The 25,991-nt window shown below is 53.6% G+C and overlaps 1 protein-coding gene across 1 annotated transcript in view; it reads right to left on the bottom strand.

Moving 5' to 3' along the window:
- Positions 1-25,991, bottom strand: part of Sptbn5 (spectrin beta, non-erythrocytic 5) — a 43,436-nt gene that overhangs the window by 6,127 nt on the left and 11,318 nt on the right. The window contains 43 exon segments of the mRNA XM_085834545.1: positions 133-329; positions 1,147-1,359; positions 1,588-1,774; positions 1,875-2,131; positions 2,223-2,360; positions 3,053-3,199; positions 3,292-3,382; positions 5,682-5,854; positions 6,392-6,469; positions 6,739-6,927; positions 7,282-7,447; positions 7,644-7,762; positions 7,898-8,011; positions 8,788-8,902; positions 8,992-9,107; positions 10,578-10,658; positions 10,870-11,061; positions 11,143-11,292; positions 11,772-11,939; positions 12,260-12,364; positions 12,793-12,942; positions 13,100-13,300; positions 13,601-13,783; positions 14,001-14,111; positions 14,187-14,301; positions 15,129-15,274; positions 15,455-15,590; positions 15,959-16,104; positions 17,142-17,258; positions 17,461-17,661; positions 17,893-18,079; positions 18,364-18,578; positions 18,954-19,118; positions 19,419-19,589; positions 20,149-20,248; positions 20,403-20,542; positions 20,667-20,907; positions 21,815-22,102; positions 23,030-23,269; positions 23,493-23,623; positions 23,920-24,072; positions 25,132-25,275; positions 25,359-25,447. Of these exon segments, the coding sequence (XP_085690671.1) occupies positions 133-329; positions 1,147-1,359; positions 1,588-1,774; positions 1,875-2,131; positions 2,223-2,360; positions 3,053-3,199; positions 3,292-3,382; positions 5,682-5,854; positions 6,392-6,469; positions 6,739-6,927; positions 7,282-7,447; positions 7,644-7,762; positions 7,898-8,011; positions 8,788-8,902; positions 8,992-9,107; positions 10,578-10,658; positions 10,870-11,061; positions 11,143-11,292; positions 11,772-11,939; positions 12,260-12,364; positions 12,793-12,942; positions 13,100-13,300; positions 13,601-13,783; positions 14,001-14,111; positions 14,187-14,301; positions 15,129-15,274; positions 15,455-15,590; positions 15,959-16,104; positions 17,142-17,258; positions 17,461-17,661; positions 17,893-18,079; positions 18,364-18,578; positions 18,954-19,118; positions 19,419-19,589; positions 20,149-20,248; positions 20,403-20,542; positions 20,667-20,907; positions 21,815-22,102; positions 23,030-23,269; positions 23,493-23,623; positions 23,920-24,072; positions 25,132-25,275; positions 25,359-25,447 (6,766 nt within the window).

Below are 25,991 nucleotides of genomic sequence, written 5' to 3'. Positions count from 1 at the left end.
AAAGGACAGTATAGGCTGCATCCCTCCTTCTCCAGACTGGACCAGCCTACTCTCCCTCTGACACCCATCTCTGCTCCCTTATCTGCACCCTTCTCTCTGCTCCTCTCCAGGGAGTGTGTGGCTCTGGCCTACCTGCCTGGGGTCTGTCCACTCTCCAGAAGGGCCACTGTTTCCTGTAACTGCTCAATGCGACTGCTGAACCCCTCCAAGTCTCTTGTGGTGGCCTCTAGGCACCGCAGAAGAGCCTGTGTGGCCTCAGCGTCCTGGCCCAGGTCCTCACTGTCCAGAATATGATCCCGTTCAGCCAGCCAGGATCCTGCTTCCAGGAGCTGGGTGGTATAACAGCAGAAGTTAGTTTTCTTAGGCCCAGGACTTCAGTTTGAGGCTTGGGAGCCTCAGGGTTCAGAGTGGGAGTTAGGATATATGGGATAGGATTGCGAGAGGGGTCTTCAGTCAGTTGCATGGGGGAAATTGCCTGGAGAGCCCTCTTGGGTCCATTCTAACAGCTTCCACAGGACTCTCACTGTACTGGAGGGACCATGAATGCTTGTGGTTTTTGAAGGTTTGTAAGCGATTCTTTCCTTTTTCTTCATGTGAAATAAAGACATTTACTTTTGCTTCTCAGAGACAGTGTTGCTATTTAGTATAATAAAAGCAAGTTTTAGCCATCAATCCTTACTTTGTTCCTTTTCATTTATTACTTTTTATCTTGTTGTGAGACAGGATTTCACTTTACAGGCCTTGGTTGGCCTGGAACTTGAAGTGGTCACCCTCCTGTGTCAGCTTTCTGCGTATTGGAGTCACAGCACGAGCCACTGTCCCTGGCTTCTAGTTACTTTTGAGGTGCTTTTGATTGCTTTCTTGAGATAGGGTCTTACTATAGCTCAGCCTGCTAGGTGCTTACGTGTCTTGTAATGCATTTAGTTTGTGAGGTAGCCTCAGATGTGATTGCAAGGGGAAGGTTCCAGGTGATTCTGACGTAAAGTTCTAGCTGGAAACCCCAGGTTTGGAAGAAACCGTGAGAATAAGGCACTGGGGGCAGGGAGGCACAGCTCTGCCTGCCCCAGAGGCATCATTCAGCCCCATACACTCCCATTGTTCTCAGGCCAGTTCTGACATCTCTTCATCCCACAGCATCCCCCTCACCTCCACCAAAGTCTGCTGGGCCTCCAGGGCCTGCTGCAGTCTCTTCCTCCTCTGTGCGGCCTCTGTCTCTAAGTGGTTTAGAGCCACCTCCAGCTGCTGCACCCGGGCGGCCACCTCTTGAGCGGCAAAGTGCCCTGCCTGTATGAGCTTGTGCCCTGTACCTGTCACCACCTGGCTCAGAGCCTTGTGGCTATGGATCTCATTCTCTAAATTCTGCAAAGGAGAAAGGGCCAGGGATGTACTAGGAAACCGAGGAACCCACGCCCTGATGATTCATTGGACCCTACAGACTTACAAGGAATTTCCATCCCAGGATTTCCAAAGAAAATGGGTGTTCCTTAAAGCAGAGGCTAGGCTGGTCCACAGTGCCCTGTCCTTGGACCATGAGCCTCCGTCCCCTCTGAGGCTGCCCTTCCCCAGTCTCCCAGCATGGGCTAGCACCTGGTGTTTCTCCTGCAGGTGGCGCACAGTGCTAAGGCTCTGGCCGTAGTCCTGGGCTGTGGCAGAGGGCAGCTTCTCCTGCACCCAGGCCATTTCCTCATCAGCATCCCTGAAGAACTGTAAGAGGAGCCTTTGGGCTTCCAGGGATGCCCTGCGCTCTTGTAGGGGCTCCCGAAGGCCCTGAAACCTGAAAGACAACCAGAGTGGGCCAGTGTTGAAACTAGTTTTCTTCTAAGGAAGCAGGCAAAGGAAGACAAGGTATCAAACCAGGGATCTGGGCAATCTACCTCTGAAGCAGCTGCTGGGCTTGCTCTTCCACATCTTTGGCGAGGCAGTAGCCTTCCTGGAGGCAGGCTTGGGACTGGCCCTGCAACTCTTGCACTTCCTTGGCCTGCCTGTCCATGGCTGCTTCCAGCTCCTCCTGGGCCTCCAGGAGTTCACCCACTCTAGGCAGCGCCTGGCTTCTGACAGGGACTCTCAGCTCTGCTTCCATGAGCTCCAACCACTTCTCCAGTTCCTTCAGCACTCTCTGCAGATGCAGGACCTAGGACAGAACACAGGTGTGCATAAGGGAGTGGGGGTGCCGAGTCCCAGAGTCCTGTCTGGCTGAGTTGCTTCATCACCTATCACCTCACCTTGAGGGCCCCCTGTAATCTGGCCATCTTCCTCTGGCAGTTGGTCTGCAGCTCACCCCAGAGGCCTCCTAATTCTTCCAGTTGCCCCCTGATGGTCTCTGAGGCCGGGTGGCCCCCTTGTAGCAGCTTCTGCCCCTCCTACACCATACATGGGACACACATTCTGGCCTGAGGATGCTGGTACCATGGCGTCAATGAGCAGCCGCACAGCTGCAGTCTCTTCAAGCTGACTGTGATGTGGGGCAGATTTCCATTCCTTCTTTCTTTCCAGGGTCTAACCCTTCCTCCCCCACCCCCTATCCCCAACTTTTTTTGAAACAGGCTCTCACCACACTGCCCAGGCTAGCTCAGACTTGCTCCCCAGCACTGTCTGTGATCCCCAGTGCTGGGATGACCCACACCACACCAGGCTCCATCTAACTTACCATGCTGTTACCAGTGCTGACATTATGGGCATGTGCCCTAACACCCAGCCTCGCAAGTTCCTTAATCTGTTTGTCTTCCATGCAATGGAGTAGCAATGATTATTGCTCAAATGAGGTAACCTAGCCTAGCACAAACTACTAAACAAAGTTTGATAGCACGAATAATCAGCCTCGGGTCAGGATTCCTTTCCAGAAAAGAAATGTTAAAAAAAAAAAGATACTCTATTTTGACATCTTGAGCTCCAGATGTTTCGATATATTTTCTGTAATTATCAGCTGTTACCTAGCACAGTGCCTGCACACAGGAAGCATGAGACAGACACTGGTTATCAATACTATGATTCAAAGCCAGCTGCAGGGATGCTGGGGGCCGGGCTGTGGCCCCCAGGACCCCTGGAACCTCACCATCTGGAGCTCCCGCTGTTGGTGAACACTGGCATCCAGCTCAGCCTGGAACTTCTGCTGCTTCTGCAACTGTGTTTGCATGGTGGCTGGGTCCTGCTGGCCCTCATCCAGAGCCGCCAGGCTCTTCTCCCTCAGCCATGCAGTTACCTGACACAGGGAAAGCTTTGCTTTCTGTAACCTCTGGAGAGCCCCTGAGGAAGGTGAACCCCCACAACCCTCTCAGCCCAAGTGAAGGGAACCTCATTGGAATCCTGCAAAAATGTCCGAAGCTTCTGCAGCTCCTCCAGCCGGCGTCCCCGGGCCCTTGCTTGCTCTGTGAGTGCCTCTGTCCTGCAAGAAGAGTCTCATGGACCCCCAGGCTCAACCTCCAGGACTGGAGAGTGTCTTACCTCCCCCTGCCCCCTGTCTGTGCAGCACAGCCTTTCCTGACCCATATCACAATGGCCTGGAGCCGAGGTTTTCTGTGAACCAAAGGCACATATGTTTCCTCCTCATATTGCTATCACTTATGTTCATGGCATAGCCCACTATCTGAGGACACAAGTGTGTTTGGAGATAGGTCAGCCGTAATCTGAGAGGACAGGACAGGTGTTCTTGTACAAGGAGGTTAAGGCAGGACACACTCAAAGGGGTGACCATGCAAGAACATGGGGGAAGCCTGTAATCCAGAGACCTTCTATCACCTTGATCTTGACCTTCCTGCCTCTCAAACTGTAAGAAGATAATGTCTGTTGTTTCCGTCATCTAGCCTGCCACACTTTGATATAGTAGTCCAGACTAATATAGACCCGAGCACCTTACAGAAATGTGTCAGTAACTGACTCCCAGACACCACCCCCCCCACACACACTGGTGTTCTAACACTCAGCTGCACCCTCTCGCTGACTTGCCCAGGCGGACCTTAAATTTACTCCCTAGCCCAAGCAAGCCTGGCGCTCTTCCTGCCTCAGTTTCCCAAGTAGCTGGGATTACAGGCCTGAGCCACTAGAATGGTTTTAATTTTTTATGCTATTTTTACATTTTATTTAGTGTGTGTGTACACATATGTGTGAGCATGCGTGTGTAACCAGAGTGCATATGGAGGTCAGAGGATGACTTTCAGGAACTGGTTCTCCCTTTCTGCCATTGATGCCAGCATTGCAGCTTACCTGACAAACGCTCTCATCTGCTATGCCATCATAACAACCCTACCCCATTTCTTTTTAAGACATGGTCTCACTGTGTAGCTCAGCTAGACATCAAACTTTCCATGTAGCCCAAGCTGGCCTCTAAGCTCTTGATCCTCCTGTACCTTCAGCAAGTGCTCAGATTACAGGTGTGTGCGAGAACGCCTGGCTTGAGCCATGGTTTTGATTACACATTGGTGTGATGTCAGCAAGTCTTTCACACACACACACACCCCACATTTTAATATTTAACACATTTAAAATATTTGCTATATACAAACTATATTAGGTATTAATTTACATATTACAGATATACACCTCTGAACCAATCAGTTCCTCATCAGTGGTTCCCCTCACTGGTGTTAACACCTACACCAAGGGGCATGGAGTTGGGGGAACCAGAGGTTCTACTGAAGTGACACAAGCCTGTATGGGGGAAAGATCAATGACACCATGCTGGGGCTGACTGCCCATCAGGTCCCACTTAAGGTGTCAGAGCTGGCAAACTCACTTGTGTGTCTACTCAGCCCTCTATGAGTACCCAGGAAGTCCACCTGAAATAATGAAGAACGCTGGGGCCTGAGAGGTGGCTCGGCAGAACCAGAGGGCCTGGTTTCTATTCCTAGCACCCACATGGCAGTTCACAATCATTTATAACTGTAGTCACGGCCTCTATAGGTACCATGCAAGCACATGATACACAGACACACATCCAGGCAAAGTGCCTACACTCACAAGATATAAACAGAGAGACTGACAAATGAGAGGAGATATACTGGCCCTTCTGAGCACTATCCCAAGGAGCCACAGAAGTGGGAGGGTAGCCTCAGCCAGTCTGGTCATGGCTTTTGGCTGTATCTGCCTTGGTCTACATGCTGGGGTTTGGGGTGGGGGCTAGGGCAGCTGTGCAGGAGGAGCTGTTATGAGGAAAAGGCAAGGCTAGTGTCATAAAATGGGCATGCCATGAAGATCTATGGTTGAGCTTCTGTTGCATTAGAGATCTTCAGCCTACTTGGGAGGGACAGGCACGGTGCTAAGATACTACAGCCCTCAGAGACAGACTTAACTAGGAAAGCCGGGCACAGAGAAACCCTGCCTCGAAAAACCCAAAAACAGCAACAACAACAACAAAGACTTAACTAGGAGAGTAGAATTTGCTTCAGGCCCCACCCATTAGGTAGTAGAGAGACTCGGGACTGTGGTCCTGTCCCTTCCTGTCATTAAATCACTTCCACTGGGCTTCCTAGTGTGAGCTCCTTACAGGGTCAAGCTGGGATAAAGAAGAAAGTAGACACCATATGTTGTCTGATGGATAGCAAGCTCACACACCACCAGCACGTGACCCCTAGGCTTTGGAAGAGGCATGGAGTTGGGCCAAGAAGTTGAGAGCCAGAAAGAAAGAGCCTGAGATGGATGTCCACACTAGCTCCCCCCAGCTCCCACCATCCCAGAGCCTCGGGTACCTCAGGAGCAGGGCCTGGCATCTGTCCAGGATGCTACACGCCTCAGAGTGTCCACCCTGGTGCAGGCTGTGGGCTGTGACCTCCAATGCACGGATCTTTTTTGCCTGTGTCTTCAGGCCCTGCTCACGCCTCTTGAGCTTTGACAGAAGGGTCTCCACAGTGACCAAGGGGTCCTGGTGGAAGCAGAGACCCATGCTAACTATAGGGCTGACTCCACTCCACCCTGAACTGTTTCCCTCTAGAGCCAGCCTAACAAACCCTTTCTACAAAGTGGTTGTTCTCTACAAAGTGGGTATTATTTAAACCCCACAGGCTGCCTATGGCTTCAGGATGGCATCTAGTATCCATTCTCAGGGCAGGTTGAGTACTGCCCTCTCACCTCTATGCTCTGAGTAAGATCTCTGTCTTACTCATTATTCTCCCAAGTCCCTGTGAGTTACACGTATCTATTACTGGAGTTAGGGTGATGTTGGAAGGAAGACAGAGGCAAGGAGAGTGGTAGGAAAGAGATCAGAGGGAATGACCAGCTGGGCTCTAAGCCCATTCCCTTGGCTCCTAGGACACACCCTATGGACGATAACCAAGGGCAAGAAGTACTTAGGACTGATGGTAACTGCTCAGCAGTGGGAAAGACCTTGACCCAGAGAGCTTGACATTCTGGCTAGCTTGATTGGTCTTATCTGTCCTTCCCACTCCTCTTGGACACTTACCGCCACTCCCTCACTAGCCAGGGAGGCCTCTTCACTGTCAAGCCAGCGTTCCACCTTTTCCACAGAGCCCAGAAACAGCTGATGAAAAAGGACAAGAGAAACTCAGAAGAGGGCTAGGGACTATCTGGGTGTGTCTGTGACCTTCTCTGCCTAAGGACTACCTGGGTGTGTCTGTGACCTTTTCGGTGGTTCAGGTTGGAGAACCTGAGGCCTGGCTCCATGATACAGGCACAGGAAGACTGGAAGGAATACTCAAGGCAGTCTTTTCAGCTTTGGCTTTGACCAGAGCTGTGGGGACATCACAGGCCCTGATAGCAGGGTAGGGTGGAAGCTGGCCTGGGGCCTACCTGCTGCTCCAAGGCTTGCTGTAGCTGCTGTTGCCGCCCCTGCCAGGATTCCCGCAAGCTACTCAACCCCTGCTCTACAGCGGCCAGGGGCTGGTGAATCCCAGAGGCCTGTGGGTAGCCAGATGCAAGCAGCCGCTGCCCCATGCTTTGGACCAGGTTAAGGCTCTCTGTTCGGATGTCCAGCTCAACCTATAATAGGCCTGAGATCAGTTCCCTGTGGGCTGAGGCCTACCAGAGGTCCAGCAAGAAGGGGACGGTGGAAAAGGACAAGGTTGGTCAAAAGACAGAGAAAGGTTCTAGCAGGGGTCAGAGGAAGGGGTGGGGTAGTGAGGGGTGACATTTTTTGTTTGTTTTTGTTTTTCGAGACAGGGTTTCTCTGTGTAGCCCTGGCTGTCCTGGAACTCACTTTGTAGACCAGGCTGGCCTCAAACTCAGAAATCCGCCTGCCTCTGCCTCCCAAGTGCTAGGATTAAAGGCGTGCACCACCACCGCCTGGCAAGGGGTGACATTTGAAAGGCCTCGCACCTCAGGACTGTGGCTCACCTTGTATGCCTGGTGCTCTTCCAACATGTACTGGATTTTCACAGGGCTGCAGGGGGTGCCCTGTGTGGCCATCTCAGCCTGTAGTCCCCGGGCCCAGTCCTGCAGATCCTGCAGCAGGGTCTGGAGTTTCTGAACTTCATGGCCCACATCCAGCAGCTCCCTCCTGCTCACAGGACTCATTAGTAAGTTCTAGGCTCATGAGTCCCCTTTCCCTCATGCCCAGCACCCTTTAATCCCCTTGGCACAGAAGATCCATGGGATGGGAATTAATTGGTAAATGATACAGAAACTCAGGAGAAAGTAGGGGCCAAATGCAAGTGTGTGAGCCGAGAACTGGAGGGAGGCTCACGGGCTCGTACCACTTCTGGGCTTTGCTCCAGACCTTCCACCAGCTGTCCATCATTTCTTGCTGCTTATGTCTGAGGCTGTGGGCAACCTCGGGACTTTCCTTGCAGAGCTGGCCAATCCTACCTTCAAGAGACTGTAGGGAGAAAGGTCGGAGGTTGTAGGCAGCAGGGGCTTTGGCTGAGGGGGTGGGTGTCTTAGCATGACTCTCAGGAATCCACCAAGGCCCCCTTAAGGATGTGCCCAGGATCTGCGTCCCCCAACTGCACACCTCCACCTGGGTCTGGATGAGGCCCATCTCCTGCTGCAGCACTTTCTGTCTCCACGATTGCCTCTGTACATTCTCCAAATTTTCAGTGCCCTCTGAGGCCCAGATCAGGGATTCCTGGGAGAGAGTGAGGAGGCCGCCTTTTAGCTTCAGCTTCCCCCTCACTGCAGAAGCCTGGTTATCTAGGGTGGCAGGTAGAACACAAGGACTCTGCATGAATCCCTCCCTGCTGCCTCAGAGGGACTGGAGCAGCCACCTGGACTTGACCAGAGGCATTTTAGAACTTTGGGTCTGTACTTGCCTCCAGTACAACCTGTGTGTGGCACTTCCTGGCATTTTGTCTCTGACTCCAGTCCCTCTGGGGAGGGATCTCAGAGGCCTGAGCTAGCTCTGAGAGAAAGATCCAGTGGAGGAGGAGGCCGTGCCACATGGGATTCTCGGGCCACATAGGTCTTAACTACACTGTCACAGCTGCAATCCACCTGCATTCCTATGGGACCCCCACTGGGCCAAGCCTCTTATGGGCTTTAGACTTGCTAAGGGTCCTGGAAAAACAGGGTGTGCTCTGGTCTCCAGACCCAACACACATCTGGGATAGAAAGAGGCAGGGTGAGTGGCTTAGGGGCTGCAGAAGTCTCATCATCAGACTCCCTGGAGGACTCCTGGGAGCTGTGGGGGTGGGGTGGGGTTCTATAGTATACTCCTCATCAGATGCCCTGGAGGACTCCTGGGAGCTGCAGGGGGGGGGGGGTTCTATAGTATACTCCTCCTTAGACTCCCTGGAGGACTCCTGGTGGGATAGAACTGTAAAGCAAAGGTGGGCCAGGGGTCATGGAACACTCCAGGCAATGCTGCTCCAAACTCAGTGCACAAGGGGACTTTTCACTACCTACCTTCTCTCTGATCCGCTCAATAACGTCATCCAGTTCCCTGGACAATCTATGTATCTCCAGGGCTGCTTCAAGCCGCTGCTGATAGAGGAGCAGGTTGCCATGGAAAGTCTTCCACCTGACCAAAGGATGGGGATGAACCTTGCAGCCTGAGGTGGCACTTGGCCCCTCTCCCAGCCCCACTGTCCTCCCCTGGCTAAGACTGGCCTATTGTTGAGCTGGTTTTGCCGCTGGCAGATGGTCTCGGATTCCTCAGGGCCTTGGTTCTTGAGCTGCAGTGACAAGTTTTTGATTCCCCTGATGTGGGCGTCATCCACTGTGACCTACAGGGAAGGTAAAGATGAGGATGCTTCTAGCACTGCCGGTTCAAGGCCTCGTCTTGGCATAGCTCCTGTGACTGCTCCCTTGGGAAAGCAACCACAATCTTGGGGCACTCAGCTGTGCCTCTTGCCGGAGATTAGCCCAGCTGGGTTTGTTGATGATTTTATACTCCCTCTGGAAGGGTGGGAGGGTCACAGGACCCCCACCTGACTCAGGTGCTCCATTCCATCTGTTGTATGTAATTGGCTTAATTGCACAAGGCCTAGAGAAGAAGCTAGAGTGTATCCACCCGAGAAGGGTATGGAAGAGGGCTCCACCATCGCTCTCAGCCCTCCTGGGTTAGGCTCTTCTGCTTGTGGGGAGGAGCACCCACGCTCCTGTGTTATGCTCTGTATGGAACCCCAGCAAACCCCACAGCAGTAAACTTTGTCTCATGTCTTGACTTGTTGTTAGGGCCTTGGGAGAAGGGGTAGATATTGTTTATGTCTCTTCACCAAGAAGGAGTTTTAGGAACTGTAGCACATTTGGGGAATAAGAGTCAACTGTTTCCTCTGAAGTGACAGGTGCTGGAGGACACCCCTCTCAGCTACAGTGAGGAAGACCAGCCCGGAACCCACAACCTTAGAGTCTCTCAGGTGAGGACTGGGTAGGAGGGAGCAGGTGGACACAGACTCAGTCGTGTTTAAAGTTAAACATGGAACTTGGACACAAGGCAGGCTTACATGTCCTCAGGGAGAGGGGAGCCCCAACAGGGTGGATCAGAGGCTTCCAGCTCCCTACATTTGTAGCATCTATAACTCAAAAGCCCTTTTCTATGGACTGGCTCATCAGAGAGATGATCTGGGAGCACGGCAGGGCTCAGCAATCACAGTGCTCACTCACGGCAGGTCAGGCCCAGGGCGTCCCTTCTTGCTGTACCATCTGGTTTGACATCTGAGAAGCACCACCACCAGCTAAGGATGTGTTGGAGTTGCCCCTCTATGTTACAGAGAAACAGACTCCTGGTAAATTTGGTGGATGGTGTGGGGGAGGAGATAGGAGATACTGAACCACTCACACTGAAGACGACATTAATGACCACACCCAGGCATAGGCTCTTTCTTTTAAAGAAATTTTGAAACAGTAAGTTATGATTGCAATTTTGAATGCTTTCAGAAAGTTGCAAAATTGTTCAGCGGCTCCATTAACTAATTCCCTGCTTCTTATCATAACATTGAAACCAGACTACCAAGTTTTCCATGAGAGACATAATTCTATTACAGGTGTGGAATCATTTGACTGTCACCACACACGGGCACTCCCTCACTGCTGAGAAAGGCATGATACCCATTTAGAGATGATGAAATTAAGGACTGGCCAGATGAGCTCGCTTGCCTAAGTGTGTCCAAGTAGTGCAAAGTTGAGCTTGAACCTCCAGACAGATTTCCCAATGGGAGACACTAAGTCAACCCCTCCCTCACAGAGCCTCTTACCTGTAACCTGCGGACTTGTCTGCAGAGCTGCAGGCAGTGCTCAAGGTTCAGGCCAATGTCACAGCTGTTCACCATCCTCTCCTGTGGAGGCCAAAGGTGGGGAGGTAAGGCTTAGCTCTATCTAGCCACTTGGCCTGTAGCTGGGGCAGGGTAAGAGAACATGGATGCTTGCGACCTCCCACCAAGGCTCCTACCATCATGGAGCCAGAGCACCGAAGACCTTGCTCTTTCCCACCCAATCCTTTAGCTCTTGTCCCCAGGCCCCAAATTCCCTATCCAGAGGAGCCCCCACCTTCTCCTGGATCCAGGTCTCTGCTAGATCCACTCTCTGCAGGAACTCCAGGAAGTTGTATCTGTTCTCCAGGGCCTGGCCCTGCAGGGTCACCGCCTGCCTCAGCTTCTCCCAGAGGTCCCGCAGGGCCTCCAGCCTCTGGGAGACCTCTCCAGCTTGAGGGTGGCTCTGACTGAGGAGCCCTTCACCTTGCTGGGAGACATAAGGGCACACTCAGCACCTTTCTTCTTACCTCAGCCATCAATACTTTGGCTGGGCTGAGGCTGGAGTCACCTTGGCAACAGAGGTCAGGATCTGCTCCTGAGCCTGGACCTCAGCCCTGAAGGCCTGGTGTTTCCTCAGGTGCTTCAGATAATCCTTTAGATTCCCAAGAGGGCTCCAGGCTCTCAGCTGCTGGACCCGCTCCTGGATCCAGTCCTCAGCCTGGTGGGGGTAGGGCACAGATCCTATGATGATGCTCCATCATGAAGTGCCCCTCCTTCCCCTTCATCCCCTTCTCCCCACCAGAAAACTCCAGGGGGTGGGCTACTGGCCTCAGGGGCAGGGCTGGCAGTATCTAATAAACAAGAACCACCATTCTAGCTCCGGAAGCCATGCTTCTGCCCAGGCTGAGCCAGGAACTTGAATGAGAGTCTATTTCAGAGGTGTGAGCCCCTTGCTCCAGGAGCCCATACAGCTGTGTTCCCCTGCCAATAGCTCTTCTTTGTCTTGACTCTGCTACTGCTCGGTAAACATGAGTCTTAGCCCACAGGGGCTGCCAATCAAATATTCTGGGCTCCAGCCTGGCCCTTGGGATGCCATTTAACTCTCCAAACATGTTTTGTTTATCATAGTGTTATAGTGTGAATGTCACCTCAAGCTGTACAACGTAATAGGCAATGGACAGGGAATGGTCCTCTGACCTGGGTTGCCGCCCTGACAAAGTTGCCTATCATCAGGGAGGTGTGCAGAGCCTGGCCCCGGCTCTCTGCCAGTTCCTTCACTTGAGCCCGGTGCTCCAACATGTGGCAAACCAAGTTCTGCCCCTTAGGGCTTGAAATCGTCTTTAGTTGCTCACGCAGAGCTGACTCCTGTGGACAGACACAGCCTGCTAGTCTACTCTAGTAACTTGACTATCGCCTTTCCCTTAGTTCTGCATGGTCAAGGGCTGGCTAATGGCCCTGAAAATAGCCAAAACCGATCTTCTTTCAGTGACCTCAGAATAAGTAAATGCTCCCCAGGGGTCCCTGCAGTGTGAACCTCCCCAGCCTGAGTCTTTTCTTGAGCCATATGTACAATTCTATCCCTAGTTCTACGGACACATTAGCACTGTTTCTGAGCATACCCCCAGCCACCAACCCCCCTCTTGAGGACTCACTCCCCCATCAGCAACTATGTTCAGGCCTGTCACCTTCTTGTCCTGGAGAGCTAGCACTTTCTGGAAGATCACATGCTTTCGGATCAACTGCTCCACCTCTTCCACAGAGCTCCCCAGGCCACTGGCTTTTAGGAATGCCTAGATCAGTCCACGGAAAGGTCAGAGGCTCTGAGGGCTGCCAGCACAGCTGAGACAACAACCCTGGGGCCTGAGTAGCGCTGATATGAACACGCACGCAAGCATGGGAGCAGTGAAAGGAACTGGAGCCCAGGTTGGAGGCCAGCAGGACAAAGTGGAGGTTATGTGCAATCTATTAAACTCCATGGGTCTCAGCTGCATGGGGAAAAGCAGTGCTAACTCTCGCCTGGGCATGCTAGTAGAGACCATCATGGTACCCTAGGGATCTACACTAGTCACCCGGGAGGACCCACCCATAGCCTTTTTGCTCCATGTCCAAAAAAAAAAAAAAAAAGCCAAAGACCCGGGAGGAAAGGGAGGAGCAGTCAGGCAGGGAAGAGGATCAGGATAGGGAATATTAGGGCTGTGGCTGTGGCTGCAAGACCTGCCTCCTGGGCTGTGAGAACCTCCACCAGGTGGCCGCATTGCCTGAGGAGGCGCTGTTCTTGAAGCATGGCCTGCAGCCTCTCTTGCTTGAGTGCCCAGGCCTGGAACACTTGGTCGCGTTCCTCCTGTAGGGTTTGAAGCCCATCCTGGACCTGAAGATGATGCGGGAAGATGGGGTGGAGGAGGGGCACTAATAGATCCCAAGAGAAACCTTTGAGGGGAGACTGATGGAAGAAACAGGAGGTGGGGGTGGGAAGGATGCAGCCTAAGGGAGGGCAGGGTAGGCTGGGAGCTTGGGGAAATGCCCACCTTAGTGGGTGTTCCTGCTGCCAGCAGAGCTTGCTGGCCCATCTTAGTGGCCCGTTGCTGCAGCTCCTCCTTGGCTTTTAGTTCTGCCCACAGCCATTGATGGGCTCTGAGCCTGAGCAAAAGGCTTTGGGGTTCCCAGGAGGCCTCCTCCATCTGCAGCTCCTGATGCACGCTGGCCACCCAGGAGGTATAGTCCCTCACCTGTAGGGAGGGACCCCAGGAGACAAGAGGAGCCGTTGAGAGGAGGCTGATGACAAACAACTGCAGCCAGCCTGAACCCATGCGTATATAGAGACATCAAGCTGTCTGACTCAGGACTTGTAGCAAGACTACACGTCCCTGTCACTTGGTTTCTCTGCCACCATCCATCCCAGCCCTCCCAGGGCCACGGACCCTTGCTCTTGCCCCTTCTGATACATTTTCCCTCCAGAATGGGAGGGCCTCAGTTCATGTGCACATCTGTATATACATGCACCCCTCCCAAGGGAAGAAAGCCCTCACCGCTGTGTGGAACCGGACCAGGAGATATCCTCGTTCCAACTGAGCCTTGCGCTGCTCCATGCACAGCTGGAGGGCCTTCCAGGCTTGGGTCACAGCTTGCTGCTTTTGCTGGACAGCGGCAAGGGCCTGAGCTCCTGGACACAGCCCCTGTACTCTGCCTCCAGCCTTCATCAGTTCCTGCACCTAGCAGGGAAGGGTAGGAGAGGACAGTTGTTTCTTCACAGAGACAGAAGGACCTGAGCATCCTGAGCTATGGTCCTGCTCTGAGGAGTCAATCCCAGAACTTCTTGGGCAGAGCTCTGCCATGCATGACAGGCCCAACGGGAAGAACAAACGGGCCAGGCTGGTGGCCAGCGAGGGCCTGCGAGGGCCTATGAGGCAGGGCTAGCATCCTGCTGACCTGCTGCTCCATGCCTGCCAGCTCGCATTCCAGCCTCTCATGTCTCTGGAGCTGGTTCTCTACCCCACACAGGTCCTGGGCCACATCGTTAGGGAGGCTTGTGGCTTTCTCCTAGGGTAGAAAAGAGTCAGAGCAGGGTAGAAAGGGCCCTGAGTCTGGGGATCCACCTCCTCTCCGGGTTCATACCTGAATCTGGGTAAGGACTTCCAGAAGGTCTCTGTGGACTCTAAGAGTGATTTCGGCGTCATTGAGCAGACGGCTTCGGGCCTGGGTCAACTGCCACAGTTCAGACCAGGAAGTCCTACTATGCAGAAGAACAGCTATGGATCAGCCTGCCTTCCCTTCGTGGTCTGATCAGCCCCCTCCTCTCTGGGTGGAAGTCATGGATTCCCTCAATGCTCCCGAATGGGGCTTCCCCTTTGAGTCTTTTGCTTCTGGCTCTCCTTTCCTACAATCGTTGCTCCCTTACATGCTTTGCCCAGGCTCAAAGGCTTTCTCCAGGCCGGGCAATGGTGGCGCATGCCTGTAATCCCAGCACTTGGGAGGCAGAAGCAGGTGGATTTCTGAGTTCGAGGCCAGCCTGGTCTACAGAGTGAGTCCCAGGACAGCCAGGACTGCACAGAGAAACCCTGTCTCGAAAAACAAAAAACAAAACAGAACAAAACAAAAAAGGCTTTCTCCAAGCCAGACTTGATGCTGAGGTTATGAGAGCATCCGACCTTTCCTTAGGCTCACAGGCTAGAGAAGGGCCCCGAGCAGGTGGGTGGACACCTAGGACTATTGCAGGGGAGAGCTGTGAGCATGGGGGCTGTGAGCTCCGAGCTCATGGGGAAGCCTCCTTTTCAGCTCAGGGAGTTCCGATCCATAGCTCCTCCTCCAGGCCCTGGGAGGCAGTAATTGGAAAAGTGTCCTGGGGGCTGGGAATATCTGAGTGGTGTCCTCAGCCTTATCTTCCACCACAGACCACAGCCTTCGGAGGCCTGGCATCTCAGGGACCATTCCCTCTCTAGCTCTGAGCAAGCAAGGCCCTGTGACCCTCAAGAGTGTGCCACCTCAGAGTGTTAACCCCCAAGACATTGGGCCAGCACTTTCCTCAAAACCCAGGCCCCTGCAGGCTGTCTCACTCACTGTATATCCTGCTGCCTCTGGTGAGCCTTGGGGGCAGCACTGTGTCCATGCTCTTGTAGGCTCTCTGCCAGCAGTCGGCAGGTTTCCACTCGCTGGACACCAGTTTCAACCTGGTACTGAAACTTTGTAAACTCAGTGCAGAGTTGCTAAGGAGAGAGGGGAGCAGACAATGTACTCAGCAATAGAGTAGCCTCGTGTGGCCACAACACCAGCACACTCCACCCAGAGGCATAGTCCATGACTTCACTATGCCTTCTCCACCCAGCCCATCAGGACTAGCCCCCACCATCCAGCATCGTGTGTCTTTCCTGCTGCTAGCCCCTCACCAGCACGTGCTCATGGTCCTCTCCAAAGGTGTCCCCTCCTCTGGCCACCTGCTTCCTGCTGGACAGCCAGCTCTGCAGGTCCTCAGCTTCTCTCATGAACTCATGTAGTCTCAGGGTCCCCTCCAGCTCCTGCCCCCTGTGGTGACAGCCAGGGGTTTCCCAGATGTTAGCTACCTGCTCACTCCCCTAGGGTCCTAAGGCTGAAGGATGGAGTTATTCATGATCCTTGCCCAAGCCTGTGACTTGGGGAGAAGACATAAGAAGGCCAGGGGACAGAGGACATTGGCAAGAAATAGAGAACTGAATCAAGGGCCTAACGTCCTGCTAAGGGGGCTTTTACTGAAGATCTTCTAGAGGGGCGAGTAGCACACAGCAAAGATTCAGCCTTCTCCTGGTACAACCCTAAAGGCCTGGGATCCCACCAACATAGGGCCATGGCAGGGAACAGTCAGCTGTGGTTAGGGTCCCTGTACCCACTGATGAGGGGTCCACAATGTCCCTCACCGTTTGTCTGCCAGCTTCTGTAGTGCCTGCAACTTCTCCCGTACCACACCCAACCGCTCAGGGGCCTCAAATCCAGCAAGGGTCTGGAACCTCTGCTCGAGATCCTCCATAGAGCTCCAATAAAGAGCTACCTCCTGCTGGAGCATCTGCCAGGGTCAGAACACAGGCAGGGTGGTCCTTCATCTCTCTCACATCTACCCCCAACATAACCTACCCATTCATCCCCTCAACGTGTTCATCCAACAACTCCCAGGCTTATCTCTCTACCTCTCCACTCATTCAGTTACCAGTGTACTCCTCCATCTATCCACTCATCCGTGTTCATCCACTTAGCTTCACCCATCCACCCATTACCCACTTATGTTTACTGTTTTACAAAATGAAGATATGCTCTCCACCCCTAGGGGGCTCACTACTTAGCAGGAAATAGTCAATGGCGGGAAGCTTGGGACAAGGATGGGGAGGTTCAGGAGGCATCATGTTGGACCCCAACACAATATGTAAAGATGTACTAAGCTGAGCAAGCCTGTCTGCATGCCCGGCACACGGAAGCTGCATTTGGCCAAGCCTGCAGACATACCCTCTGGGAATAGCTCACTGAAAGTCCTCAGCCACAAGACACCCCAAAACAGTGACCACTGAGGCACACAGGAACATATCCAGGAGATTTCCGTGACAAGAGGCAGGAACACAGCAGGGCAGAGGCTGTGGAGCCTGTTGGTTCTAGGAGTGTGCTCTGGCCTCCCTTCCTCCCTCCTCCTTACCAGGGAGGTGTGTGGGAGGGGATGGGTTTTAGGATGGCAATTGGGTTAACAGAATGGATGAGGTTTAGAGCCCCAGAGAAGGACACCTATGAAGGACATGGGGTGGCCTGAAGCACGTGACTGAGGAGTAGGAAAGGGCTCAGAAGAGATGAAACAAAGAGACAGAGGCACCCCAAATCTTCATAGAGACACGAATCAGGCTCCATATGGCAATACACTCTCCTGAGTCACAAGGCTGGGCTGTACTGGCAGCAGGTGTTCAGGGAGGAGGGCGAATCAGGAATTGGGTGGGTGGCGGATGGGGATAGGAAGGAAAGCGCAGGGTTCTGTGTTTCAAGACGTAGGATGTGCCCTTTAGAATGTCGCAGGCCTCCTCCTGGCCCACTGTCACCCGTGTGGAGATGCTCAGGACACAGTACCTGGTGTTTCCTAATGAGCCCACAGGTAGCTTCCTCATCACTGCCATAGTCCTGACTGCTCGCCAGAGGCCGCTTTTCCTCCACCCAGGTCTCCATCTCTGACACGTTCAGAAAGTACTGCAATGAATGACAGTGACTTACCCTGTTGATCTTACCTGGGACCCTTCATCACCCATCCTGGTTACCAGCAGCCTGTGAGAAGCCTCTGGGCACTTATGGGAGTCTTAGCCCAGGGCTTCCATCACAGGCCTCCCTCCCCGAGCCCTGTCTCCCATAGCTGGTCTGCTATTCTGCAGACTCCATCCTCTTGATCTCCTACCTGCTGGACAGTGACAGCCTGTTGCAGGCAGTGTGCACGTTCTTCACACGCCTGCTCCAGTCCTGCCCAGTGGCCTTCTAGCTTCTGGCACTGATCCACGATATCCTGAGCTTGAGAGTGCCCAGAGGCTGCTAGACGCTGACCAGAACTTAGCACCCTGTGCATGTGCCTTACATGACCTTTCACCTCAGCCTGGAGCATCTGCCACAGAACAGTGGGAGTCTCTTAGCCACAGATGTCCAGATTAGAACCACAGAGTGTCTCTAGTTCTAGATCAATACAATAAGGATACCCGGAGAAAAGTGGATTTGGAAATCGGGACACCCAAGGAGAATAATTTAGAGGCCAGGACACCCTGAGTGGTGGCAGGGGTCTTCAAAGGTCAGGGAATGAGATGTTGGGGGCGTGGCACAATATACATGGTGCTGCTACCTTGTGCTTTCGTTGAAAGCTGTGGGCATCACGCCAGCACTGGGCAGGGCAGTTGGGAGTGGCATTGGGCATGTGCTCAGCTGCCCATGTGAGCTCCAGGTTGCTAAGGAGATTAAATTCATACAGCTCAACTGAGGTCTGCAGTTGCTTGTGTCGGGTGGCTAGCTTGCTCTGCAGGGACTTGAACCTGGTAGAAGGAGAGAAGATAAATAGGATGGAGAGGGAGCCAAGACCAGGTCATGGTCTTTTCCTTATCCCCACCAGGGACCCATGAGGAACAAGGCCGGGGAACAGAGGGAAACCTCTGCAGACAGAGAAGCAGCCTTTGTGGTGCAATGTCCTGCTTAGGACGCCTAACTCTGTCCTGGCACTCCCACTCAGAAGGGAGAGAGTAGATGCCTAGGTCCCCTAGGTGCCACTCAGTCCTTAGGTTCACGAGGCGTGTGTGGAGGGTGAGGATGGCATAGCCACCTCTGCTGACACTTTTGGCTCTCCTCCAGGATGGTCCAGGAAGTGAATGCATTGTGGGTCTGAGAGATGAGGGCATCCATCTTGCTGGCCAGTGCCTGGCTCTTGTCCTCTAGCTGGCAATGCTGTCTCTGCAGCCTCCGGCTGGAGCACAGGTCCTGCCCAGTTTCTGTGCTCTGCAGGGCTCCCTCCAGATGCTCCATTGCCTCCTGGACATCCTGGGGCAGGTGACAAGAGACTGTATTCACCTTTCCCTGCAGCTCAGCAGGCAACCCTGCCGGAGGCTCCGAGTCTACAGAGTTCCCAGCCTTAGATTCACCACAGAGCCATCAGGTCCTGCCAACTGCTAGTGTGCAAACCAATTATACATCTTCTCTGAGCAACTTGAGTGGTGATAATCACACTCTAGACACACAAAAGCCACTCCTGTGGTGGCCTACTGCACCTTAGCCTTCTCTAGGCCAGAGCTCTGTACAGGACTTCATGAGGACAGTCTCTCCAGCCCTTTCTGTTCTGCCCAATCCCATCCTGTCCCAGCCAAATCCTGGTCTTCCTCCTTGTGTCCCCATCCCCACCCCACATTCCCCAGGGACCTGTATTAGTTCTAGGAGCTGGTCCTGCTGTCTGATCTGAGGCAGCCTATCCCCTCGATCTTCCATCTTGTGGTTCAACTCTTCCCATTTGTGATTAAGGCTTTGAAGTCTGTCTTGTATGTCCTCCTGTGCATATGGGTTTCTATGCAACAGTTCTTTCCCAGCCTGGAATGGAGACAAAGGTCCAGGCCATTTTTTGATGAGCTGCTAGGACAGCACCAGCCACAGCCTACTGTACGCAGGGGGCAGGAGGCAGGTTGCTGGCTACAACTGCTTTCCACTAGCTGCCTGAAATGGTGGCAGCTTTTGGAGCTGATTTGAGTGTCTATCTACGGGGACAGCCAGCTAAGTGCAGGAGGCAGACAGGACCCTTCCTTCAGTGACTGTGCTCCATAGAAATAGGCAGGGCAGTGTGTGTTGGGAATCTGAAGATAAGAGGGCCTTACCCCTGCCCAGCATCCTCACCTGCTGTAGCTCTTCCATGTACCTCCGGGAGGCTAATAGCTCACTCTTAGTTATTTTGTGCCACTTGAGTTTCTGCAGAATGTTGCTTCCTGCTTGGGAGCGTTCATCAGCCACCCTGGGCCACTTCTCCTCCATCCACAGCATTAGGCCTTCTGCAGCCTGCTTCCATTCCTGCCCGAGAACCAGGAGAGAGGGGGTCTCAGAACCCAGAACCTAGGGAGAGGGCTCTGTGGGGAAAACGAGATCCAGAGCCAATTCTCGGGTACAGGGGAAGAGGGTAGAGCTTGGATTGTTCTGATCCCCAAATGGGGCAAGGACATTGTGCCCAAAAAGTAGAAATGCCGGTCAGGTGCTACTCTGACAGATGACACCAGATTGAGTGTGGCTCTCTTAATCTACATAGGTTCTTGGAGGCCTGGCCTGGCTAGAGAGTCACACTAGCTCCTGAACACGCATCAGTGTTAAAGGTCTGAGGCTGTTTCCCTTCACCCATGCAAACCCTGGCATGCCAGACCGTGAAGGCAGTATGTAGTAGGATAAGGGGTGGGGGGTGGGGGGTGGGGGGCAAGTCAAGGGGCCTTTCTCTGAGGAGCACAGTGACCACAGCTGTGGCTTCCTTATGGAAACAGCCAAGAGCTGTGCTTCAAGGCTGGGGACAGAGCTCTGTAAACAGGATCACACTGCCTCAGTGCTGCTGGGGATGTCTCCTGCAGACCAGGCAGGCAGTCACCTGCAATTGGAGGGAAGCCAGCAGCTGGACCCTTCTCTGCTCACTCCTCTCTTGGACCCTGGTCCACTGGGCCTGGGCACTGTGCAGCAGCTCTCTGATCCTGGAGTGTGCGGAGAGGAGAGGGCTCTTCTCTGTCCTGAGTCTCTCCCCCTCCCTCCCCCCCCTCCCCCAGCCCAAGCGAACCCTGCGCCCTTAGTCCCCCGGGCTCAGACAGCAGCGGCCCGCCCAGGCGCCAAGAGATGCAGCAGGCTCACTTGCTCATGGCAGCTGGATGGCTCAGAAGCAGCTTCTCACCACGTGCACGCAGGGCCTCTGCCCGTGATCCCAGGGTGCTGTGGAGCCACCCCAAACCCTGGTGCTGCTGCAGCAGGCTCTGGGCCTCCCTTATGTCCTCCTGGTACAGAGACCTGAGGTCAGCCCATCCTCAGGGACTTCCTGCCCACCTTCTGGACCCAAGGAGGCCCAGCTCCCTCTAGGGGCAGTAGGGTGACACTTCATTTCTACTTCCCGAACATTACCCCAAGGTTGTCCAGCCGCAGTAAGGCCTCATGGCTGGCACAGGTGGCCATGAAACCATCCACTTCTTGGCCAAACCTCTGCAGCTCCAGCCCCTCCCAAAGCTTCTGCTGTCTCTGCTCCCACAGAGCCTTCAGCTGCTGGCTGTGCTGGCCTAGGAGCCTTAGAGCACTAGCCACTTCCTGGGACTGTGGAGAGTCTGAGACTGCCACCAGCTGACCCTGAGCCTCCAGCTGCTGCAGCCTGAGAAAAACAACAGACAGAGCATCAAATCACATCCATCCCTTCTCACGGCCGCTTCAGTCCTTCATCGCAGAGCCCTGAAGTGAGGCTAACTGGCTGACCAGTCCTATCGGCTCACTTTCTCTAGGACAGCTGTGCCCTGGCCTATGAATAAGATGGAATGCAACAGGCTCAGCAAAGTGCTCACGACCCATGTCACACCCTCCCTAAGTAGATGGCTAGTGGCATGCTGGGACAAACACAGCTCAGATCCCTCAATCCACACACGCCTGCTGTCAGGGTCGCTGGACCCTTAGACCCAACAGAACAGGTGCCCTTTAGGATAGATGCTGCCCCCACATTCTGAAAACAGGTGGCATGCATGGCCGTGGGAGGCAGGAAAAGCCAGCACTTCCTCTAAGCTGCTGCAATCCTAAAGTGGCTTGGTGTATGTGACAGATGGGGGGCAGGTGCTTGTTTCTTAGGGCCCACTTGATACCCGTCAGGCTCCTTGGAGATGGCAGAGCCTGGGGGTTGTACATGGTGGCTGTGTTTGCTCACAGAGCTGCACATCACTTCTGAAGGAAGTGAGGGGGTAGCCATCTTAGTCCACTGGTGGGTCCTGGGCCCTCTGACTGTGGAGGCCAGTAAATGGGTCAGAATGGGAAGCTAGACTTTGGGGGAAATCATCATCTTCCCTGTAGGATGGTAGCTGGGCTAGAACTGAGAGCCTCTCTGGCAGCTCAGTGTCTGGAGGCCTTTCCTAAAGTATGCAGGTTGCCTGATGCAGGCCTGGGTATCTCCTGCAAACCTGCCTGCAGTACCGCCTAGCAGTACTATGCTAGATACCGGCCTGACTCATGACCCTGGAGACCACATTGCTTTGGCCTTTCTTTTATGAACTCAAAACCCTTGGATCTGTCCTGACCTCTCTTCCCACAGGCAGGTCTCCTCCTGTAGGGTTCCATGCCTCCTCAGTGGCCGCTGGGCTGAGGCCTCACCCTGCCGCTCCTCTTTGCTGCACAGCTGAGCCCGGATGTCCTCTGCCCACAGCAGCAGCTTCTGGCTCTCCTGGAGGATGCCTTGCTGAACCCAAGCCTCAGTCTGGACCTGGATCTGCCGGGCCACCTGCCCTTGCGCTTGCTTTAGCAGTGACTGCAGCATCAGGACCTGCTCCCAAAGCAGCCTGCCCTCTGCGGAGCCTGACTCCATCACCCTGAGGGATTTTAACCGCAACAGTCAGTGCCCCAGGCCTGTGTCTCCTGGGAAAGTCCTGACAACTCTGAAAGTCCACCCCTCCCCTAGCTAGAAGCAGCACAGGCGTAAGGCTCTCCCTTTCTCTGAGTGTCGGAAGCCAGACCCCATCCAAGGCTTTCTCAGGGGTCCTAATGAAAGGACAGAGGTTGCGTCCTTGCCCAGCGGTAGACCTTGCAAGGTCCAGATTGGGGCCTGGGCCTTGAATGAGTTAAGGTTTCAGTTCCTGGGAACCTGTCTTTCCCCTCTGAAAAGCTGTGGTTATCAGTCCTAAGATAGCAGTGTCTGGGGTATCCTATGTTCTCTTGCCAGCATTGTCTGATTTAGCTTTCTAAAGACCTTGGCCATTCTCCCCCTGCACATAGCATATAAGATGTTGTACTTCTTCATAAGTTTGCTTGGCACGTGGAAGCTTGTGCAAAGCCTCTCAGCCCTGGCTTTTATGTCTCCTTTATCTTCTCACCTCCTGGGCCCCATTTGAGGCTTGTTAGGGAAGAATTACCCGCTGGTCCGGGTCATGAGAGCGCGTTCTCACGTCAACAGTCTCTGGCGGCTGCCCACACCCTTCCAATAGCCTATCTTGGCCATCTCCCATCCCAGTTCCTGTGCCCTTCCTCATTTTAGTTTTTTAAAGATTTATTTATTTATCTTATGTATGTGAGTATACTATAGCTGTCTTCGGACACACCAGAAGAGGGCATCAGATCCCATTACAGATGGTTGTGAGCCACCATGTGGTTGCTGGGAATTGAACTCAGGACCCCTGGAAGAGCAGTTAGTGCTCTTAACCACTGAGCCATCTCTCCAGCCTCTGCCCCTCATTTTATTAGAGCTTCCCTCTGTCCTCACTGTTTCCCCGGCACCATCACCACCCCAAAGCTGGCCATACTCTATAGTTGCTCTTTGGAGGTAGGAGATCTTCTTCTCCAAAACCAGGACCTTCTGCTGGGTCTGCTGTAGGGTATGATGGCTGTCCCCAGAGCTTCTTGTTCCCAGAGTCTCCAGCCTGCTTATCACATTTAGCAGTTGGGCTTGTATGGGTTCAGACTCCTGTAAAAGACTGCACACCTCCATGCCACGTGTCAGCTGCAGGAGTTTCTCCTCCTTCAGGGCTTCCAGCTGCTGCCACCTGAGCAGAGGATCCAGGGATGTATCCAACACAGGAACACCTCCCATCTACCCAGCGACACCTACCTATCTGAGGCCTTAGACTGGGCCTGCCAGGGCAGAAGCCTCTGGCTGGTGGCCCTCTGCTCTCTCCTCACTGCCTGACACCATCTAGCCTCTCCACCTGAGGATGCCCCGAGCAAGGTCCTGTCCCACCCTGCATCCCCATCCCTCATTGTCACCACCTCTGCTTCAGGTCCTCCTGTTGTTGTTGGATTTTCGAGATGTGTCCTGGACATCTCTGCTTCAGTTGTTCAGCAGTGCTGATGGCCTCTGCCCAGTGGCCTTTTCCAGTGGCCAAGGTCATGAGAACATTCTGAGGCAGAGGAGGAGGAGGAGGAAGAGGAGGAGAGAGGGGAGGAAGAAGAGAAGGACCCAGACCTCTGGAAGGCTGGCTCTTCTCTCTCTCCGTACCCCTTTTGGGTGACAAAGGACCTTGGGATGCTTGGCTCTAAGACATTCTGCTCACTTTGAGTCACTAGCCCCCAGAGTCAGACCTACAGCCTTGGACCCTCCCCAGAGAGGACCAAAGTAAATATGGTGACTGGGACAAAACCGTTAAGCAATGCCCCAGTGGTGGAAACTCTGGTCTCCATTACCTCCGTGGCTTACCTCATATTTGAGTTGTATGACCTCTAAGTTGTCTCCCTGGGGCTGCAATGTTTGGAACAGTGCTGTCTGCTTCTCCAGCCAGGACTGAAGCTCCCTACAGGAGCTATAAAAGCTAAACAGGGCGACTGACTCCTCCAGTCGGGTCCTGTGAAGCTGAAGAAGAAGCCAAGGTCAGGGTGTAGGGACAGTACCCCACGGGAGGGCAACCAGAGAGGTCCCAGGTGTGTCCCTGCCCACCCAAGCCACTAAGGATCAAGTCTCCTCTCCACAACTGTGCCCCTTGCTATCTAGCAGAGGGATCTGGTGAGAACCAACAGATGCCATGACAGACCCTTTTGGTTGGTCTTATTTGCTCCAGGGGCTTCACCTTGCTCTGAGGCTCCATGAGCCTCTCCAGGCTCTGCTTATCCTCTGCCCTACTGGGCTCATGGCCTAGGCCTCAGCCTTCTCCACTGCCCCACTGGGCTCAGGGCTTAGGCCTCAGCCTCCTTCACTGCCCTGCTGGTCTCAGGGCCTTAGCCTCAGCCTCCTTCACTGGGCCAATTCCCAGCCTTTCTTCAGGACCCAGTTGGCTTCTTCAGTATTGCCTGCCCTTGGATCTGTCTTAAGTCTCTGTTTAATATCTTTTCCTTAAAGGTGCATCCTGACTCCAACCTAACCTGCATAAGACCACCAAACCACAGCCAGTTAAATACTTGTTGATATCTTGGTAACACTGTAAGATCCTTTAGAGTAGGAATCATGTCAGTCACTGCTCTGCTTCTGGGATCATGATATAGACTCTAGCTCAGTGGGTCTCAACCTTCTGAATGCTGTGGTGACCCCTAATCATAAAATTATCTTCATTGCTACTTCGTAACTGTAATTTTTGCTGTTATGAAACACAATGAACATTATCTGATATGCAGGGTATCTGATATGCCACCCCTGTGAAAGGGTTGTTCAACTCCCAGGGGCCATGGCCCATGGGTGGGGAACACTGCCCTAGCTTACGGTAGGGGAATGACTAGCCTCCCCTCCCTTTTCTTTCTTGTGGTGCAGGGAATTGACCTCTCGGGCCTTAAGTACACCAGGCAAGCATGATTTCCCTTTTCTGGATTTTGGTCATGGACACCTGGACTTATGCAATCTTCCTGCCTCAGCCCTCAGAGCATCTGGGAATAAATGTGCCATAGGTTCCACTATGGATATTTCTTAGACAAACAGCATTACCTTTGCCAGGGCCCTAACGTTCTCATAGCTCTGGCTCACGTCAGCCTGAGCCTGGAATATGGCGCTGGAGTCGAAGTGAAAGTCATTCTCAGCCTGCAGGGCTGTCCTCGGGCCTTCTCCTAGAAAGCCCAGGCCAGATAGCACCTGTGTAGGAGGAAGGCCGTGTGTCCACACCTAGCTCCTACCAAGTGGCAGGATCACCACCAAGATGGGGTCTGTGGTTGTACCTGGGGTTTCTTCTCGATGCTGTGGATGATGGCCATCCTGCTCTGACTGTCTCTCAACTCTTCAAGCTTCCAGGTATGCAGAGCCTCTTCTGGAAGCCAAGAGACATACACTCTTATGAGAGCACAGGACTCAAGGGCTGTTTGGGCCCTCCTCTTCCCTAATCACTACAAGGTGGATCAAAGTCATTTGGTACCTATTGCTTCCCCGTGCCTGGTTCTGTGTGAAGAGCTGTTAGAGGCTAAAAGGATTGAGCTGGACCTTCCCACTGAGGCTCATGAGTCTCTCGGGACTGCAAAACTCACAGGCCCAGAACAGGTAGGACACTATCTAGGGTTATACTTGGGGTAGGCAAGACCTGTCATCATGTGTAATAAGTACCATGGCTGTCCAGGGGGAAGAAGGGCCAGATGGTCTGGATATTTAAAGAGGGAAGGCAAGGCCCACTGGAGTCTGTCCAAGAAGGAACATTTGCGGAGGGAAAGGCATGGTGTTGTGGTGGCAGCGGGTAGGCAGACAGAAGACACAGCCAGCACCCCTCTCTGGGAATGAGAAAGCATGTCATCTGTATTTTTCTGTCCTCTGTCCCTGGGAGAGGGTGGGTGGTAGCAGCAGCAGCAGCAGCAGCAGCAGCA

This window comes from Mus caroli, unplaced genomic scaffold, assembly GCF_978045245.1.
Source record: "Mus caroli unplaced genomic scaffold, Mus_caroli_1 scaffold_2, whole genome shotgun sequence".
NCBI lineage: Eukaryota > Metazoa > Chordata > Mammalia > Rodentia > Muridae > Mus > Mus caroli.
This window is presented reverse-complemented; position numbering and strand designations above follow the sequence as displayed.